At 53.0% G+C, this 20336-nt stretch overlaps 4 protein-coding genes across 4 annotated transcripts; 2 read left to right on the top strand and 2 right to left on the bottom strand.

Moving 5' to 3' along the window:
- Positions 1–146: 146 nt before the first annotated feature.
- Positions 147–2344, bottom strand: J4E92_005592 (uncharacterized protein; the record flags this gene model as incomplete). The annotated part of the gene is made up of 4 exons (XM_051496972.1): positions 147–1179; positions 1230–1825; positions 1877–2002; positions 2054–2344. The coding sequence occupies 4 exons, from the start codon at positions 2342–2344 to the stop codon at positions 147–149; spliced, it is 2046 nt and encodes a 681-aa protein (XP_051352632.1).
- Positions 2345–5961: 3617 nt separating this feature from the next.
- Positions 5962–7612, top strand: J4E92_005591 (uncharacterized protein; the record flags this gene model as incomplete). Its single annotated transcript, XM_051496971.1, has 2 exons — positions 5962–6147; positions 6203–7612. 2 exons carry the CDS (start codon positions 5962–5964, stop codon positions 7610–7612), a joined length of 1596 nt encoding a protein of 531 aa, XP_051352631.1.
- A 5631-nt stretch (positions 7613–13243) lies between these two features.
- J4E92_005590 (uncharacterized protein) lies at positions 13244–13615 on the top strand (the record flags this gene model as incomplete). Its single annotated transcript, XM_051496970.1, has 1 exon — positions 13244–13615. The coding sequence occupies one exon, from the start codon at positions 13244–13246 to the stop codon at positions 13613–13615; it is 372 nt and encodes a 123-aa protein (XP_051352630.1).
- Positions 13616–17264: 3649 nt separating this feature from the next.
- Positions 17265–19508, bottom strand: J4E92_005589 (uncharacterized protein; the record flags this gene model as incomplete). The annotated part of the gene is made up of 4 exons (XM_051496969.1): positions 17265–18239; positions 18288–19055; positions 19319–19411; positions 19503–19508. 4 exons carry the CDS (start codon positions 19506–19508, stop codon positions 17265–17267), a joined length of 1842 nt encoding a protein of 613 aa, XP_051352629.1.
- Positions 19509–20336: the final 828 nt, after the last annotated feature.

Genomic DNA, 20336 nt, shown 5'->3' with positions numbered 1-20336 from the left:
CTGAGCACAATCGATGGGATGTATCCCTCAGGGTGGGATGAAAAGTGGTAGTTCAAGGCTAGACAAAGATACTTATTCTCCAAGCAATGAGATCATCATGGAACAAATTCATTCGTAAAAACTAGAATGTGGGAATCGTGAAACCTCTACCAACACTCCCACTTCTGACCACCCATAGCCACCAGCCGATTGAACAACTCGTCTCTCAACGGAAGCGCCATTATGCGGTATTCGTTGAGCTGCCTGTCAGTAATGATCAATCCATCAGCGACCTCCCGTCCCATAGCCCAACCAACGACCAACTTCGCCTTCCAGCCAAAGCCACCGACCTTCTTCATCTCCATGATTTCTCCAACAGGTAAACTCCAGGACGGATGCAGATCCTCTCTATCTGCGCTACCAATCTTCTCGATAGTCTTGTCTGTGGAAAAGGCGATAGATGGAATCGTTGACTTGGTAGCGATGTACACATGTCCTTTCTTGCCATCATGTCGGGCTTTGAATTCAACTGGACCGGATGTGAGATCAACTCCCCTGCGTGGTACAGCACCCAGTCTGTTCTTGGCATGGGTGGAGCCGGCGGCAGCTTTGACTTTGTCAGCCGTCATGGTGGTCTCGACACCGCCCTTGACGGTGCCGCGGAAGAAGTTGAGGATCTTAGTTCCCTTCTTGCCGTGCTTGCTGTCTTTGGCTTGATCGATGTCTTCGCCGCCGGTCTCGTGCGCGGTAGTAGGGTCGTGAGCCATGGCTTCATCGAGTTCTTCTTGGGTTGCGTTGAGCGGCCAGTCGGCACCTGTGGCGCGCAACTCTTCTTCGTTGATATCGACGGGCTTCTCTTCTGGTGCTTGCGCTACGTGAGGCGGCGGTGGCAGTGGGGCTTTATTTGCTTCGCCGAGTCTAAGGAGAGTAACGGTGAGTTGGGCGTTGGTAGGTACACCCTTGAGTAGCGTATTACGGAGCTCGAGCAGCTTTTGCCAGTTGGGGAACTTCTTGTTCAGAAGCGCTAGTCCTCGCTGTATGACAGGGTCACCGAAGAAACCAAAGCCAGCACCGAAAGTGACACCCTTCATGAACATGTACGATGTTACAAACAGTGACACAAGAACGAGCGGTGCCACTACGACTGCGAGTCGAAGATGAGACCTGTTCTTTGGGAATGGGGGAGTTGGCTCAAGCATACTGTGATCATGTAAGTAATTTCAGGTGAACGCTGATAGAAGGTTGCTTACTTCGCGAACCGCTCCCAAGTGTCCGTGACATCTGCGATACCGTGCATAATAGGTCTCATTTTCGTCCACATGGCAGTCTCCATGGGAACCTTAGTCTTGTCGTGGTGCTTGCTGGGCTTGACACCAGCAGCCTGATCCCTTGCATCTGCAGCACCGATGGCGAGCCTAGTAGGGTCCGGTACACTGCTGTCGGGAGAGTCTTCATCTGGAGGCTCTCCCTGTGGGTGCTTGCCAGTCGCGCTCGATAGCGCTATCGACGCAAAGCCGTTGACGAAATTCGAGGCCTCTTGCTCAACAGCCTCACCCTTATGATTTTCAGGTGCTCCAGTAGCACTGTCTGTACTGCCAAGAGTTCCAGACTTCGGCTTCTGTACACCTCCCGTAGAGCTGACAAGAGCGATAGGTGCTGGTGGGAACATGGCACCACGAGCCGGGGGGTAGACAATGAGCGTAACCAAAGTCACCGTTATCAAGGGCACGATCATGTCGAAAATCCAGGCGGCAAAGTATGCGGAGCAGAACCATGCAGTGCGACGCGTCTCTCTCCATGAGCGGATGCGAACGATGTGCTTGCCGAATCCGATTAGACCGATGCCCTATGCGCGGTTAAATTAAGCGCGCTCGTTACTCGCTCTCCAAATGCTTACTATAGTCATATATAAGCGTTCGATATTGGCGCGAAGCTTGTCTGGCGAGAATTCTTCCTCATCCGCGATGTTCATGTCCAAGCCTCCAGGAGGCGCTGTTGGAATCTCTTTGACATGGTACATTTGCTACTCACTGTCAGTACCCGATTGTAGGATTGTAGTTACACCTTGCCTCACCTTATTGAAACGTCGGACCAACAGCCACAAGTCCTCGTTACCCAGACCTCCCACGAGCGGCTTCGCGACGAGTTCCTTTGGCTCATTCCATCCAAGGTCCACCACTTCATCTCCGTGAGCTATCTGCGCTGCACCCTTCTCTTCTGGAGGCGCTGACTTAGCAGCCTCTAGAGCTAGCGCATGGCTCTCCGTAGGCGCATTCCGTAGCGTGGTAGACTTCCCCTCATGTTCTGTAGGGTCCGTATCCGGGATAGGCAGGAGGTCCTTGTAGACCACACCTCCGGTCGACATGTTGACGTTCAGTATCAGGCGTCAGATGTGCGTAGGTGTGAATGTATCGAGGTCAAAGGGTAAAGAGTGGAGGGTAGCCTTGCAATGTATTGGCCCTCATACGGCAAGAAAGACGCGTAGGGCCGCAATCGCGCTCTACGTCATGTACGCACTAACGACGGGGCAAGCCACACGCATCAGTGGCGATCAGAAGCCGCGGGACGCTAGAATGGAGACTTAACTTCAACACCGTTGAGGCTCATAACCGTGCGCTAAATGCTAGCAATCAAGTATTCATCGTGCCACTGCATGCGCCTCACCACTTTGTCTTGATGCCTTCCCAAAGTCTGGGTGAACGTGTGGAGCTGACAGCATCTATGGTTTCCAGGACCGCGGAGAGCGATCATGATCGCCAAACCCCACCACATCTGGCCTCCCGTGTTTTCCCTGCTTCGATCCTTTCCAAATCAGGTGCACCATGCCTTTCTGGGCCCAAGGCATGCCAAAAAGGTGGTGCGCAGTAATTTCGCAATGACTGGAAATGAGTGCTGGTGCCGTGTTGCGCCCCCAACATCCATGGGTGGGTCTAGGTACGTGACGTCATCGATCGCTTTGCTGCGCGCAGCGGAGCAGTGAGTGGACGCATAGCAGAAATGACTTTCACCGTCTTTACCACATAATTTGCGTGTACTGGCTGATGATTTGAAATGGATTCAGGATTTCTTTATTCAAGGCCGGAAGAGATCGTCCAACACCACCACGAAAGGATCACTGCACACGACCCGCAATTGGAGAGTTATTAAACAAGCAAGGCATTCAACTGAAGGCCGCGCCAGATGTCTACACCTACACGACAGCGAGCATTAATGTCAGGTAGTGGGAGGCGACGCTCAAGCGCAAGCTTTTTTATTAAGATCTCCCCAACATATCTATCATGTCTTGCTCGTGCATTATCGTGGTCGACACCATGATGCCATCATGCTTCGCTCTCAGTTCCTCCTGGCTACTATGCGCGTCAGACCAGTGTAAATCCGCCAATTCCTGCTCAAAGACTGGCTTTGAAGGCCTGTTCTTTCCAATAGGTCTGATCTCCAATCTACTCCCCTTGCTTCTGTCCGCGAAGCCGTCAGTCTGTCTTCGGTAGCCGCGCGAATCGTAAGAGGTATTGAAGCGGAAAGCGTTGAGAAGAACGGCGAATGCGGGGCAGCAGCCGATGATGACAGCTGGAACAAGATTAGTGATTGTATGTAATGGTTTCTGAGCCTCGACATACCAATGGAACACTCCACCATGCCCCAGATAGCGAGCCAAGTGGGATCAAGTGGTTGGCCTGCAGCCTCGGGCTTTGATGCGTTGATCGCAACTTGCGTGACTCGGAGACAGGCGAAGAGGATACAAACGACACCCGTTGCGAAGAGACACAAGACTGATATTTTCTTGCTTCTTGGCATCTGGAGATTCCAGGTGAGAAATGTTGGAAGTGCCATAACTATGAGAGCTAACAGTCAGCAGATAGAACAGAGATGTACAGGTGCTACATGACATACTCATCATATTTGTTGAAGTATCTGCGGCAAAGGAGAAGTACAGGCTGACAAGCTGGGTATGGTGCGGACCTTCGCCAGTCTAGAGCGGGAAGTGATTAGTAGGCAGCGCAGTATGTATCGTGTGCACAACAAGGACTTACACATCCTCCTGTCCAGAAGCCAGGTATGGTACCGCATGACTGGAAGTAGAAAACATAATTGCCAGCAAAAGTCTGTCTCCAATGTCAGCCGTCGTCCAAGTGAGTGCCACCAAAGTCAGCATAACTGTGATATCTTACCACTAAGCAGATTGCAGCTATGCACCACCACACAAAGGTCCAGCGCGGAGATATGCCATTCAATAATCTCCTATAAAGCAGCAGTAAAGACAGTTTGATGGACCAAAGCACCGCCCAAAACATGCAGAAGGCAATGAAAACCATCTTCGCCATCAGCATACTATCATGCCGAAATTCTGGATAAGGCAGTATTTCCCGGTTCGATACGGCATATACCCTCTGCATATAGGGCGACAATGCAATGTAGAGAGCGCACATCGTCACATAAATGGCGAATGCGACAAATACAAAGTAGTCGGAGGCTGTCAGCCTTCTCGGCCTGACGATGTTGAGACCGACCCTCGCAAGGACAACTGAGCTCGTCAAGCCAAGCATAGAGTATGCGATCTTCAGCACTGTTCCCTGGGCGAAACCGTTTGTTTTTGCCGACATCGTTGCTGATATGGTGTAGACTGGAAGTAAACAAAGACAACAAAGATACAATGGAGAGTATCGGTCCTTGACCATCGAAGCAAGCTTCGAGAACAAATAGTTATTCGATATCATTGTCGTGTCAGTGCATGCGAGCATGCGGCGTAACACCACTCTCAGGTTTCGTGTCTACCGGCAGAGGGGATCACATTGACCAAAGGGCCATGACCAATTTCCAGCACCGGATCTACAATAGCTGATTGCTTGATCGTAGTCAGGGGTAGGCAGGGCTATCCAAGATCTCACTGTTGTAAATTTAGTATACCTCCCCCAGACTTGCTCTTGCATGTTGATGGCAGTGTGGACTTGTTCATGACCGAGCTGACAAGCTTGGTCAATTCTGGAAGGAAGCAGGGTAAACAGCCATGCACCAAAGATACACGTTTCCATCCTACACAAGAGTAGGATAAATTTGATAGCGTACAAGACTCTCGGTGGACGGAGAGTGGCACTAGAGAGGTCGCTTGCGCCTGCCGTATTCCGTGCCGTCGCTTTTCTAATCGCCTGCCTCCGGAGCATAAAACGCTCCTATGACACTGCGGTTCGTTTCGCTTGCGGCAGATCAAGATGCAGTTGTTATCGGGTAGAGCAATCCCTTTGCCAAGGCAATGGATGAGTTGACGCGGAGTGTCGTGCAGGTGCCACCAGGCACAGTGCTGGAGGGCGCGGCGCGATCTAGCGCTTATTCAGCATCCGTGCGGCCCACTCTCCTCGAAACAAGCCCTGCAGGGCGTGACGGGCTGGCAGGAAGGGTCGCCCTTCAACTTTCATCTGACCTACAATGTACTGCCTACTTTCTTTCAATAGGCACGCTACCTGTGCGCAACAATCAGAGCCACAGGACGGATTAAAGCCGACAATTAGAGCACCACTTATCTGGGACGCGTGGAGGGTGCTTCATCTACCACATTGCACCTCGCTTCCATCCATGCTTAACTAGGTACACACACCAAGGACTCCGTCGCGTACGCGAGAATGGACTCGCATCCGGTTGTTCCAACGCACAAGCTCTTGCACATGCGCGTATCTGCACGCGACTCTTGTTGAGCCAATGCTCCGAGATTGAAGTGTGCTCATTCGCCTCAGGCAGCGCCACCTCTTCGATGCAGGTTCCACGGCAGAACCGAAATGCGGCGCGGTATGCGGCCAAGCAACGGTTTATACTGCGGCGCCTCTAGACAACGACTTATGATCCTTCGGGGGCCGTTAAAGTCGCAAAGCGCAAGGAGACATCTGCCCAGGTAAGGTTGCTAAACGACGCGCAGAATCAATGTCTTTCCAGTAATAAATAGTCCTGGAAAGCTCCAGCTTCTTTCCACCGAACCTCCAATCCAAGCCCAACATGAAGGCTTCGTTCCTTGCCATACTTGGAGCCCTCGCTGGCAACGCAGTCGCCCAGGACGCCTTCGAGCCTACTGACTTCAACGTCACGGAAGCCCTCTTCGCCAATGGCGTCAATGTCTCTGCTCTTCCCGACTTGGCTGCTTTGGTCGAGAAGCGCTCACTCTCTAGCCCGTGTACCGCCGCTGTAAGAAATCTGTCACGTCACTTGTGTAGAGGACTCCAGCTAACATACTAAACAGTGTAGCTCATTAAAGCTCATCTTCGGAAGCAAGCTACTTTCTAGCGGTTCAGAATCCTACGATACCTTCACGAGCGGATACTGGTCTAACCAGGCAGCGTCTGTCAACCCAGCCTGCGTTTTCCGGCCTTCGAAAGCGATCGACGTATCGACGACGATATTAGTATCCCGCCTCACACAATGTCCCTTTGCAGTCAAGGGTGGAGGACACACCGCGTTCCCAGGCGCGTCTAGCATTGAGGGTGGCATAACCATTACCATGGAGGCGATGAACGAGGTCACACTTTCCAGCAACAAAAAGACTGCATTTATCGGACCCGGAAACCGATGGGGGGCAGTATATACAAAGCTTGGAGAGCACAACCTCGCTGTCATTGGTGGGCGCGCATCAGATGTAGGCCTCGGTCTTGTTCTTGGTGGCGGCATCTCCCACCAGTCCAGTATCTACGGATACGCATGCGACAATGTTGCGTCTTACGAGATTGTAACTGCATCGGGAATCATCTTGAAGGTCACGCCAACTCTGTTCCCTGATTTGTATTGGGCCCTTCGCGGAGGCGGCAACAACTTCGGTGTCGTTACAAGATTTGAGCTGGAGACAATTCCCCAGGGGTTGATGTGGGGCGGCACCCGAGTTCATACGCAGGCCAGCTACCCAGCGCTAATCGATGCCTTTGCATCGATGGCTGAGGGCGCTACCGAAGACCCCAAATCAGCCCAGATCTTGTCATTTGCTGTGACAGCGGGCAACGCGGCGGCCCAAATCCAACTGGAGTACCTCGAGCCCGTTGACGAAACCAACCCACCTGCTATTCTTAAGAAGTACCTTGACATCCCTCCACTCATGGCGAATACTTTGAACAGGACCTTGGCAAACGACACGGTCATGCTCACCAACCAAATGCCCGGAGGCCGTCGCTATGCATTCTGGGCAGCCACATACAAGCTCGATAGGGAGTTCATGGCCTGGCTGCAAGCGCGTCACGAAAAGGACGTAGGCCCGCTAGCGGACCAGGGCGCTCTGGCGTTTCAAGCCTTCACCGTGCCGGCTATGGAGCAGATGAGCAAGAAGGGCGGCAACGCACTTGGTCTCTCCCCCGCCGACGGTCCACTCATGCATACTCTGCTTTACGTGGTCTGGGACGACGCGTCCAAGGATGAACAGCTAAACAAAGCCGCACTGGATTTGATGAACGCCGCCAAGGCTGAGGCGAAAGACCGGAATCTGTACACCGAGTTCATCTACCTCAACTATGCTGGACCGTACCAGAACGTAATTCCGAGCTACGGAGACGAGAAGCTGGCAAAGCTCAAGTCGGTTGCGAACAAGTACGATCCCGCTGCTGTCTTTCAAAAGCTGCAGCCTGGTGGGTTCAAGCTTGAGGGTGCGCCCTACGGGGAGACTGTGTAGACGTTGACTTGTCTTGTATAGATTCAATCGAGCTGTGAAACCTTCCGATTTTGATGCCGACACTGCCGCTACCCTGTACTTAAATCAAAAAAAGCGATACACCTGGAGCCTACGAATAAGTCTTTGGACTGAAGAATGACGCGATATATTCGATAGGACGTACACTCGTGATGTGCGCCCAAAATGAACGGCCTTTCATCCAAATTTTACATTAGCGCTCAGCTGCGACGCATCGCTGTGCTAAGCCATCAATTCTGCAGCATGCCAGCTCGTTGTCATCTGCCAAGTTGGGCTATCGTCCAGAGCCAGGCAACTCTTGAGGTCTGATTGGAACACCAGGCAATTCCACAGGCTTTTGCGGGACCGGAGCCTCGTGCAGGAAGACATCCTTGTTAGGAGCTTCGTACCTAGACTCTGATGATGACAATTCTGCTTTGACTGGCTCGTAGTAGGTTGTCGCCTCTGCGGTTTCCTTCTTCTTCTTATATGACCGTCTCCCGATAAGAGCGCCCAAAGCAAGCAGCGCGATAACACCAAAAGCAGCACCCACACCAATCCCGGCTTTCGCGCCTGTCGAGAGGCCACCACTGTCGTCATTCGGTGGTGTTGTAGCGGGCGATGGGGTTGAAGTGCTCGAGGGGCTGGACGAGCTCAATGGAATCGAGGTGCTAGTAGACGACGCGATCGAAGACATCGAAGGACTCGAGATTATGCCCAGGAACACACGATCGACTTTTTCCTTCCCAAAACTAGCATCGTCACCACAGCAAGCGGTTGAGTTGCCACAGCACCAGTACTCAGACGAATCGGTACCATCACAGGGAGTGACATTCACGTCGCCACTTCTTTGATTTGGCTGTGTGTCAATGTAAGCTTTCATAAAGTCAAGGTGTAGGGCGCGATCGTACTGTGTTCGTACATAGTTCCTGGCAGCCTCCGGCTTCCCAGTCCGATAATGTACAGGACTCTCTAAAATAGATGAAGTTATTGTCTCCAGTGCTAGCCCTGCAGAGACCGTTCGGAAGACAGGTGTCCCAGCCTCCCTCGTTATTGACCACGTTGATGTTGCAACAGATGTGGCTGAGTGGGTCCGAAGTGTCGTTGGAGCAGGGCTGGTACTGGGGATTTGGCTGCCCACCGTCGCGCCAGTAACAGGATTGCGCATAAGCTACTGTAATGAAGGAAGAAAAAAAGAGGGATTTTGAAAGCATCATGTACAAAGGTTGAGATCAGATGGATCTGCAAGGCGGAGGAGCAGGCGTATGGCCATGCTTGTGCGAAGGGGGACCGAGGTTAGTTAAAACATAGGATCACCGCTGGCAAGTGCTTCTATTCTTATTAGGGTGGTTGGTGGAGGATCTTTGGGGCCAGGGGCCAGGCGTTTATCTCATCTTAGACCCTGTCGTGGCCGTGTAACGCGTGCGGTGAGTGGTTGCCAAGCGATAGGGCGAAACCTTGGCAATTTGGGGGCGGAAACCCGCGTCGGCGGCCCCAAAAAAAAACCGATCTTTTTAACAAAAACATACAACAGCGCGTATTCCCCGGTGGTCACCCACCCGAGTACTAATGCGCCGGTATCTTGCTTAAGTACCGCTGAGCGAACGGGAAGCGCTGGTGTCAAGATCCTATGGTCGTATGTGACAGGTCTCGCTGTTTTCCATATTATAGACTGACTGGGTGCATCGAGATCGCCAAAACGCCGTGGTACAGCCGCAAGATCCATAGCCCGAGAAAACCGTCCGTACCTCAACAGAGCATGTACTTAGAAACTACTCTCCTCGGATCTCTTGCTTCCATTTGAGCCAGGGCTTCGCCGTGCATGTACCCGTCGATATAGATGTCACCCACGTACCTATACTCGTTGCGACGGCCCTCCGGGCGGAGCAGGATAGGTGTGGAACAACCAAACGGAACGACAACAACATCTTCTGCTTTCATGTAGCCCGAACCCATACCAATCAAGCCGCCTTCTGTAATACACAGGCTACGTCCCATCATACGGTTACCGAGATGGTCTTGCAAGAACGTGCGCCGTAGTTTGGGCTCAATGAGCCCCGTTGTGCTCACGTGACGTTCAAGGTCTTTGTCCAGTGGTAGGCGAGGCATTCTTTCGCGAATAAGAGCTGCGAAGACGTGATAACAGAGGCCGTGCCACATGCCTGACTGGCTCCATTCTAGCGGCACTTGTCCAAGACATAGCGTCCTACAGAAAGAGCTGTGAATTGGATCGGTATCATTGCCTTCTCCCACATTTAGTTCATGCAGCAGCATTGCGCGCCATTGTAGAAAGGCTGTCAGGTAGTCTTGAGCAGAACAGAACGTGCCTACAGCAACACCTGTTGCTATGATTGTGTCGATCCTGATTGCGGAGATTTCGAGCTTTCGCCGTTCATCGTGAAACCAATACTGAGCCTTAGTAGGGCCATTTACGTTACTGGAAGCTGCAAAGTTGAGAGTACGCCCGAGGCCAGGCACCTCTGGGATGTGCGACCAATCAGGGCACCAGCTGGGGAGACCTGTAGAATTGACGTGCAGGGGGAAGTGTATTGCTTCGCGGATCACATCGAGCTTTTCAGTAGTCGAGATCAGGTGGTCGACCACATCTGTGTAGACCGTCTTGACTGACTGACTGTAGTCGACTGGGAAAACGCGTTGTGTAGCGTCCGAAAGCAGACCCAGAATGCCGAAAACTTTGTCGCGGGGATTCTCGCTCAGCTTCTTCCTGCATGCTCGCATTACCTCTAATAGTGACTCATCTCCAATTTGCTCTAGGGTTTCGCGGTCTGGGAAGCTGGTTGGTCCTTGGCGGTTATGCGGGTCGCTCTCTTGGTCCCAGAAGATTTCCCCGGCCTTCAAGTATATTTCCCAGGGAAACACTGAATGCCCGCAATATACCAACTTATTATGCCCGAGAAGCACCTCTTGAACGACTTAATCCTGGTCAGTACGAATCATTGACATATTGCAGCGTGGCTAGTTACCCCATAGCCGCTTCCAGTAATCTCTCTTGAATAAATTCAAGAGCGCCAGAGAGTCTGGGTTGCGGGTGGACCTGATATGTTGCGAGTCGATCGAATTTTCAGCCACACTGTGCAGTAGTTCTAGTGCCAATGCACTCTCATCATGCTCCGGTCCTATCCAAATGGCTACTGACACTGCACCGCTGTAGATCTGACCCATCAATCGAACTTGTGTAGCTCTCTCGTCTCTGTTCTGCTGGTCGATGCAGAGCGCATCAACCCATACAAAGATGTCTTCTTTCTTGCGACGGACCGCCCTCAGCGCATCGTAAAGACTGACAGCAACAGGTATTGCAGCCCCCTCTACGATGAGGGATGTCGTGTCAATCCCGTCGCCCCAAGCATACTTTGCAAGCTCGATGTTAGTGGATGTTGCCAGACTGTGGCAATGACTTACCGAGATAGCAGTGTACTCTGGCAGGCTTTGAAGCGATGTGTGAGTGATTTCACATCTTAGCTTCGACATCGTCTCAGGTAGGATCTTGACTAATCGAATTTCAGCAGGCTGTAGTGACTGATACTGGTATGTTTTCGGGCCCAGTATTCCGGAGCTAGGTGACGATGAGGCCCACGACCGGATCCTTGACGAGGGAGTTGAAGCTGCTGAAGCCGCTCGAGGTCTGTGCCAATCTTCGCCTACTCCTGATTTTGATTCGCCAGGAATCTCAGCATTGGGCCGGATTTGTGAATATGCGATAGGATATGGGGAGATAGAAAGGCGTGGGAGCTTTGCATTCACGTTGAAAGCCCGATTGTGACCTGATGAAGACGGACGACTGTCAAGTTCATCTAGCCGAATGCGCGCCTGAGAAGTAGAGACTGAGGGGGGAATCGATGAACCAGATAACGTTTGTTTTGGTGCAGGATTATGGCGGCGCTCATCCAAGAAATCATCAAAACGGTGCTCGCCGCAACGTTCTTTGGTCGAGCGAGTTCTCTCGCGCTCAACTTCGATTATTACCGGCACCGAATCATCTTCGGTATCGCTAGATGAGTCTTGTTTGCGGCGGTCGTGATCCTTTGGGTGGTGCGAAGAGCTGGCGCGATGTCGATTTTTGTCTCCGTCATGCCTATGTCGGCGCCTTGGTTCATCATCGGAACGATACCCTCGGATCGGTGGATCGTGTGTTCTCCCATTGTCACCCGAAGAAGTCTTGTGCCGCCTTCTGCGGGTTCGATCTGCGTCGGCATCCTGGGGTGTAAGGTGGTGACCATGGTGGCGTTTCGAGTCGCGTTGTAGGCCAAACATCTCACTGGTGTGCGAAACAGCTGTATTGCGAAGCACAGGTATATTGATGTAGTCGTGTACTTGTCCTAGGATCTGAGTAGTTATGGAGTATGAGTTTTGAATGGCATCAGGCTGAGCCTGGATAACGCGCGAACTGATGCCTTGGTGGGGTGATGAGTGCCACGGTTGCTCAGCCTCCGGTCATCAGCCATTGTCAGCTCGCTTCAGCTGGCAGGGATTCGATTGCATGGCCTGGCGGGTATCTAGGTATACATTTGGACATATTGAGAACACTGAGGACTACCAGGCTCACAATGCTGTTGCAGTGTTAAGGTGCACATTGGCGTTCGCGAGGAAGTCGCGACTACGAGTAGAAGTGGCGTGTTCTGCTGCCCAGAGTTATTTGGCCCATGGCTGCGCACCTGCGCAATGTTCAAGACTGCGCTCGTGGAGATATGTAACTTAGAGAGCAGGAGATGTCGTGTGGACAGGAGTGTCTATTGTATGTTCTTGAGCGGCCCTTCTCCTACTACCGCTACCGTCCATGCGCAATGTGGGTCTGGCTGAGTTGTCATCGGCCCGCCGAGCCTGCGACCATCCCGAGGTCGTCGCGCTTCTCGCGAGTCTTATCGATAAGTAACGATTTCAAAACATCCATGGATACCTACAATACTCGCCATTACCTTTCATGCCCGCTTACATCTTCGCACTCGGGTGTAATGCGCGTCTCTCTGCCACGTTTCCCAACTGTGCACCAATTGCCGCGATCCGGCGGCCGCCTTGGCCCCGCACTTTCGCGTACGCTCCTCAATCCAGCCTAGTCCGAGATCCTCCAGGAACGGTCAACAAAAGAACCGCCGCGACTGCGAAGCGGAAACAACCCAACTCACAAGGATTCGTGAGTCGCAACATGGTGTACGGAAGCGCGATTGCTCTGACAACTCCGATAATAGTGGAGTTGAACAGGCCCTCATGGTAACCTTGGAAATGTCTCGCCTCGCGATCCATCCCCGAAGCGATATAGGCATGGTAAACTAGGCGTTCTAGCTGGGTATACGCTCTTGTATAATCGATACATTCGGGAAGCCCTCGGTGGTGGCGTCCGGCTGGAATGCTGGCTTATGCATTCTACCGAGAAGCCCCGTGGAATGCACGCTCGTGGCAGTTAGAGCCAACAGGGCATTTAAATGAACTTATCGCTCCTTCCAACACTGTTGGGTTGATGATTGAGAAAGCGATATAAGAAGGTACCATTCACTCCTCGATACCTCCGATACATCTTCATCACCACATATAAGCGCATACACCTTCTTTACCATCTACAACTCCTTCATCTTATACTAAAGCAGTATCAACATTCCTCGCGCTGCAAAGACCTCCAAGATGGTGCTCCCCTACTTCACCGCCCTCGTCTTCGGCACCATGCTCCCGGGCCTCAACCTAACCCAATACGCCGACCACTACGATAACGTCCACATCCCACTCGTCAAGTCGCTCACGGGCTCAAACTTCCCCGTCATCCACACACGATACTACGTTGGCGGTAACCCTGCCTTTGTAAACGCCAGCTCCCCCGTCGACTACGACTCCATGGCGACCATGCAGTTTCGAGACATGACGCATGCGTTGACGTTCATGAGCATCATCAGCGCACCAGAGGCGGCGAAGAAGATTGCGGAGGACGAGCATTTGTTTATGGCGTGTGCACCGAGGACGGTGATTGTGGGGACGGATGGAAGTGTGACAGGGCCGTAGCGGGTGCAAAAGAAACGTGAATGGGGTATCGTGGCCATGATTAGGATTTGAAATACTGAATCATTACTACCATAAGGGTCAGGGCAAGATAAGCTAACGTGAAGACGTGAGACGACAAAGTTTTCCTTAGCCAAGGATTATAGTCTCCGGCTGGAAGTGGTCCCACCAGCAGAAGTCTGTTATCGCAGCAGACGGAATTTCTGTTTCTGCGTAGTAAGGTTCGCTCCAGATCGCATCAAAGACACGGCCGAACTTGTTCACGAGACGAAAGACTGGATGGTAATCATCACGAGTATCGCCAAAATGAGCGGGCAATCGAGTGATACCTATACGTTCGTAATGGTCTCCGTGTTGCTCAAGTATGAGAACATGAGCGTGCAACTCGTTCACGGTGGATTTGGTAAATTCTGCTCCGGGCAGTAGAACACACTTCAACAACGTTTCGTTTTCCTTGTCCAGACGCAGATCCCAGTACACTTCCGCAATAGCATTCCATCCATTACCCAGTGACATTTCAATCCCAAATAGTTTGGAATTTTTGGTCAACGGCGTAATCACATATGCAGGTACGAATTGCAACTTGCACATTGCGGTTCGTGCTTCTACTTCGAGGTACTGCGGGAGTTCTTCTGGTGTGGATTCGTTGGGGTTGGCTCGAGCACACAGCTCGTGGAAATCCTTAGTGGACTTTACTGGTACAATTTTTGCTTCCGGTGAGACGTAGGTTGACGGGCGGCCTTTGTTCTTCCAGTACCATTCGATTGGGGCTTTCCATCCGAGGGGCGACCAACTGGGAAATCCGTTGCGGCGTATGCTTCGCCTTCCGTGATGCCACAATAATGCTACGTCGATATTTCGTCTAACACTGCGGCTAGTTGAGAGAAAGTTCTCTAAATCAGGTGAGTAGCCTGCCGAGGAGCGTTTCCAAGGGACTCCCCAGATGTGCTGAACACCGTATCTGGCGTAAGAGTTCATCGCACCAGTTATGGCGTTGAGCGCATCTGCGTCGAAGGATAATTTCCGAGCGCTGTATTGCCTCAATACCTCCATTGACGCAATCATCGTGGCAGCCGCCTCGAGTTTTGCGGTGTTGGCAAACCAGCCTGGTAGTTCCAGGTGAGCGTCCTCGGAGGGACCACCGCCGCCATGGGGCCTATCTGCCTCGTAGTATGAATCTGTGCTACAAACGAAAATGACTTGTCTGTCGGTGAAAAAGAGATGCCGTTTTGAGAAGTAACACTCTTGGAAGGTCCTGAACGCATAGTCAGCTCGTTATGAGCATGGTGTGATGACCGGACGTCCTACCACGCTCGCGAAGCCCACGAAGATGATGGCAACTTTCGTAGGTTCCAGCTGGGGCTTGTTTGAGGTAAATGGTATAACTTCACAGATCTCGTGGATGTGCAATAGGAGGAGAAGCCCCGAGAATGTGGCCGTACTCCAGGAAGCCCATGATTCGAGTCATTGCCAGCCGTAGCGAAGATGGTAAACTGCGCTGCTGCATATATATCTGCCATCTGCATAATCTGGTGTTGCTTCGCGTGTGCGTCGGACTGGTCGATGCACTGAACATTTAGCAGACTGAAGCAGGGATTGAAAGGCACTGAGGTCTACCTACATATCGGTCGACCCAGAGGTATCTGTATCCCAATAATAAGGTTGTCTCAATAGCGTCTTCGACAGTTTTTGGGATTATCTCCCGGGTGTTGGTCGAGCCGACCTTCTTGCCTTCTTGGCCCCAGACATACGACAATGCTGCGTATCGACATGCAGGCGGCGCAGGAACGATCCTTCGATGCTCACAATCCATGACTTTTAAATCCTTCAGACCATCGGTCGGTCTTGGGCGACACCGGTGGCCATGTTTTTCGATGCAGATATCAAGCCAAGACTTCAAGAGAGCAGCGTTAACGCCAGCTGGATATAGACTTTGGCCAGGGTCTAGCAACGGCTTCTTCACCGTTGGTAGATCTTTAGGGAATGCATATCGAGAGAAGGCTTTCTCTAACACTTTTCGAGTCACCTGGGATGTTGGTTGGCAGGCAAGTACGACGCCACCGTAATAGTCGGGAGGCGCGCCTGCCGAAAGCTCGACTTCGAGAAATGCTGACGGAAGATCCAAGCCCAAATCAGCGGCATAATAATGAGTTATCTCGAAGCGTCGTCCATTTTCGGTACCCCGGACGCATTCTTTGAGAACCTTTGCGAAGAATCGGCAGATTCGACACTCTGCTTTTTGGTCAACTTTGCTTCTGTGAAACACTAGATCATAGCAAACGCCGATTTCTGGTTCTCGACGGATCTCTGGGCCAAATAGCGTGTCCCAAGGTATTTTGGAACACTCATAGCATATCCGATCGCTGCGCGTGATGTCGTTGTTGGCGCTGGAAACCATTGCTAACCAGTCGTTGACTGCTTCCATCGTGGATCTGGTGATGTTCAGTATCGTGATCTCTGTTGTTACACTGTTGGGTGAAACATGGCAGGTTTCCGAAAAGATGTCGTCGCTCAAGCGCTATGTGATGTGAAGAGATGATGGACAACGCTGAGAATAGAGGGGTAGAAGGCAGCAACCATGCAACTGTGCCACCCGGATGCAGCACGACTTCTCGGACCACGTCCAAGACGAAGCTCATGACCATATTCCAACCCTGGTGGGCGTCAAGCTGTCGCGAGTGAACTCGTTGCCGGTACGCCATCTCATTATAACTCGTAGTTACCCACGACGCCCAATTAGTGAGTCTACCCGTTCATAAGCCGAAGCATTGGCGAACGAGCTTTCTCGAGCCCCACTCAGTGCCGGGGCCCCGGTGGCTTGTCCCCCTGCGCAGTGGGGGAGATTCGCTTGCGATGTAACGAGATGACGGCTGTCTGTGATCGGGCTGTGGCACAAGGGTCGCAGGTCGGGCAGCGGCTGCCTAACAAGAAGTCTAGATAGAGAATCAGCCATCGTATCTTTGCATCGGAATGTCACCTCGCTGTAAGATTGCGTAGCATTAAGCAATGGAGTTGTGGGCTAGATGGTTCACTGACAAGGAAGTTGCCTTGACCCTCTTCCGAACCACCCGGGGTTGCTCCTGCCACACCAGCTAGCACGTGTGGACAGAACGATCCCAAGATTCAAACGGTTAGCTCGCCGGAATCGCATCGTGAGAGCTGCGGGCTACTCCAAATCTCACACATGCCAATGAAAGAACAGGATAAGCTGCACGCAAGATGTCTCTCATTTTGCCTCTCCCTCCTCACATCCCCATCCATCACGCTATCTTCCTCTCCCCGCATTTCATCCAATTGTGTATATCATCCAGAACCCTCCATGACGCAAGTCAAGCAATCCAACACCCCCTATCCAAACATATCAAACATCTTTGTGATAGATCCAAAGTCTCGAAAGAAACACAAATCCAGTAAAAATATCCCGCGCCTGCCGTCATGCACTTCATTGCTCCGCCGAACGCCCAACAACGCCAGTTAGACTGCTCTTTGGAAGCCGTGAAAACCTTTTGCAACGCCAAAAGTGGGGGAATAGAGAATAGTAGCCTTGAGAGAGCTACGGGGGAGAACAACGGTTGTTGTAAAAGAAGAAGACCAAGAGCAATTAAACAGAAGCGAAGTGAAGTGAGGTGAAGATGGCCGGTTCCGTTGCTTATCAGTAAAATACCTTCCTGACTTTCAGCGTCGATCTGTCGGTTCGTCCGATCCATTGCTGTAGACTCGCGTCATCATCAATCACGCGGAGTTTGTGTGAGCCGCCGTCCTCGTATGTGACCTCAAGGAACTCATCTTCCTCTAGGTCCCGCCTCGTCTCCATATATCTTCTCTTGGCAAGCTGATCGTAGAGCTCGGCGAACCTGACCGAAATGGGCATACGTATGACGTGCCAGCTGTCTTCGTTGTCATTTTCTTTTTCCAACATGAACTTGATCTTGAGACCAGAAGACGTGGCGGTGGATGAAGAGGAGTGGGTGTGATTCATGGGTGGGGGGTTCAGATTCGATGAGTATGCCTGCGAGGCCGTAGATTGACCGCGCTGATGAGAGGGATAGTTGGAGCCAGTTGAGTAGGGTGTGACGGGTGTTGTGGCCTGCAACTGATCTGCGGACGACTGCCTGCTCGTCCCGTGTGAGGGGTTCGATGACTGGTGTGATTGTTGCGAAAGGCGGTACTCGTCCCCATCGACGATGTCGGGGTCTATCTCGTAGTCGCCCTGTCTTGGCGCGAAAAAGCCCTTGACGAGGTGACCTTGTGTAATGTGCGGTCCTAGCTTGAGAAGGTTCTTTATGTATTCGTCGAGGTTGGCGCGGCGCCCGTTGGAAATGTTGTCGGTTACGTAGGTGACAGGCCCAGGCATGAAGGGCAGTGTTCGCTCGCCGGAGCCACTTGTGCCCGCTTCGACTGGGTACGTTGCTATCAGCTGTATCTGCAGGTCGTAAAAGTCCTGGTATAGTCGTTGCAACTCCCAATGTCGGCCGTCCTCCATCTGACACTCGATGATGAACCAAAAGATATCGTCGGCGAAGCAGTAGCGTGGCACGCATGCCCTCAAGGGTGCAAGCAGGTTGTCGGATGTGCGGTATTGGTTTCTTGGCTGTTGCGCCACGGAGCCGTTGCGTGAGTGGGAGACCTGTACGCTGTCAGCCGAGAAAAGCACACCCGCATGTAGACGACTTACCGAGCCAGCCTTGTTGTGCCCGCCGTTGCTCCGAACGCTCATGCGCTCCATGCCCTGCTGCAGCGACTGCCCAGAATTCGTCTCGAGCTTTCCGAGCGGTATGCTGCCGTTCTTGTAGTCGGCCGCCATCTTCTTCCACTCTTCGACTTTGGGGACGCCCGCGGCTGTGACTGCTGCCTGTGTGTCGGCGACGGCCTGACCAGTCGTCATATCGCGGATTTCGATGAAGGATACGGGGATGAGGCCGGGACCGCCGAGTCGCGTTATCGGCTTTGCGACAAACCATTCGGGGTTCGACTGTGCGATGACGATGATAGCCTCGCCCTCCTTGGCCTCGAGCTCGTCCGGCCTCTCTGCCTTGAAGTCGTAGATGACGATGCCGTAGACCATGGCGCCGCGGCCGCCTCCGCGCGACATGCGCATTTGCTGGGTCATGAAGTCCTGTGCCGAGGGCTGCGGGCTCGTGATGCGTTCTTGGTAGCCTGAGTCGTGGGGCTGTTGTTGCTGCGGTTGCTGCTGGTGTTGCGGCTGCTGGGGAGTGGAGGAGCGCGGCGCGGAGCCACCACTGTCGCGCACTGTCTTGCCTACGCCCTCAAAGTAGGAAACGGGTACCAGTCCGCGGGTGCCGTGCAGGGGATTGCAGGCCTCGTACCAGTCGCTGTCGTCTTCGCGCCCGACGACGTGCAGAAAGTCGCCCTGGGAAAAGCCAAGGTAGCCAGAGTTTGGGCTCGGGTCGGCGGGCTTGTAGTCGTAGAGGGCTTTTATGACCTGAAATGAGATGGCTGTTAGCTTCGCGCTCATCTGCCCTATCGGGAAGCGGGTGCCGGGGCGCGCGCATCATGATATAGCGACATGTCGCGGCTTGCTCTGTCGTCGACACAGGCGCATGTTTGCTGCGCTGGCGCAGGCGCCCACACAATGCGCCTGTGTCGACAACACCAAACGCCTGCCCTGCCCTCATGCGCGCACGCCGCGTGAAGAAGCAGAGTGGGGCCCAAGCACCCCAAGCACCCCAACGCTGATCTACGTACCTTTTTTGGCGGGACAATGGCTATAGCGTCCTTGGGCGGGATGGAAATGTGGTGCGGGCGGTTGTCCTTCTCACTCTTCATACTCCTGCGGAACTAGAGCAGCACCGTTAGCACGTACGTATGCGGAGCGTGACTCGACGGGCGCAGCGGCGGCCGTGGCGGCAAAAGCAAGCAGGCAACGCACCTTCATCGTGCAGAGTGAACGCAACCTTGCGCGGCAGCAGACGGGGAAGCAGAGGAGAGGTCAGGAGGCGAGCGCTCGACGTGGAACTCGGGGGTCCTGCTACTGTGACTGTCGCCCGGGAATGCGGCGTGTGCGTGCGGGGGCGAGTACGCGGCGGAGGAGGGTGAATTTGAATCGCGCACCGGCCCTCAGAGACAATGGTGAGGCTACTTAGATAGGCGGCCAACGTCGTCGTCGTCAGGTACTGCCAGAGGCGCAGTCACTAGAGGAACAAGAAATGAGTGGGTGCTTTCACGCCGCGAGGGATCCCAGCCCTGCCAGCTGCAACCACTTGGCGATTCGTCTCTCGCGTCACACTCTATGCCTGGCACGCTTCGGAACAAACGAACTGCGGCGGGTAGCGCAAGGCGGCGAATCCCTTCGACCTTTGTTTGCGTGCGCTGACTTGCTCCCGGCCAGGAATGTGGAATCTCTACTAAAATACAATTATGCCCGACCCGGTGGAGCATCCCACACCATCAGCCTGCCAAACGCCTAGCTGCAGGTCCACCACATTTCCGCCTCTGTCACCGCACACCGGCGCAGCCCCCAACATCCGCGCTGCATTTATGCCTTCGCGACCAATCATCCACCGGGCTAGCCCACAATGCTAATGCCTACGTTGGCCGTGTCATCATTTCCACATGCAAACCCAATCTCGACGCCCCTCTCCTGTCAGTCATCCGTACTCCTCTTCAAATGTTATCCTCATGGTTGATGCTGGACGCGGCCCGACTGAAACATTCTCGCCCTGCGTGGCGTCGTAGTCTCCCGTAATCCTCACCACGCGGTTCA

The sequence above is a fragment of the Alternaria infectoria genome, assembly GCF_024043175.1.
Source record: "Alternaria infectoria strain BMP 0036 chromosome Unknown scaffold_8, whole genome shotgun sequence".
Taxonomy (NCBI): Eukaryota; Fungi; Ascomycota; class Dothideomycetes; order Pleosporales; family Pleosporaceae; genus Alternaria; species Alternaria infectoria.
Note: the sequence above shows the minus strand (reverse complement) of the source record. Positions and strands in the feature narration are given on the sequence as shown.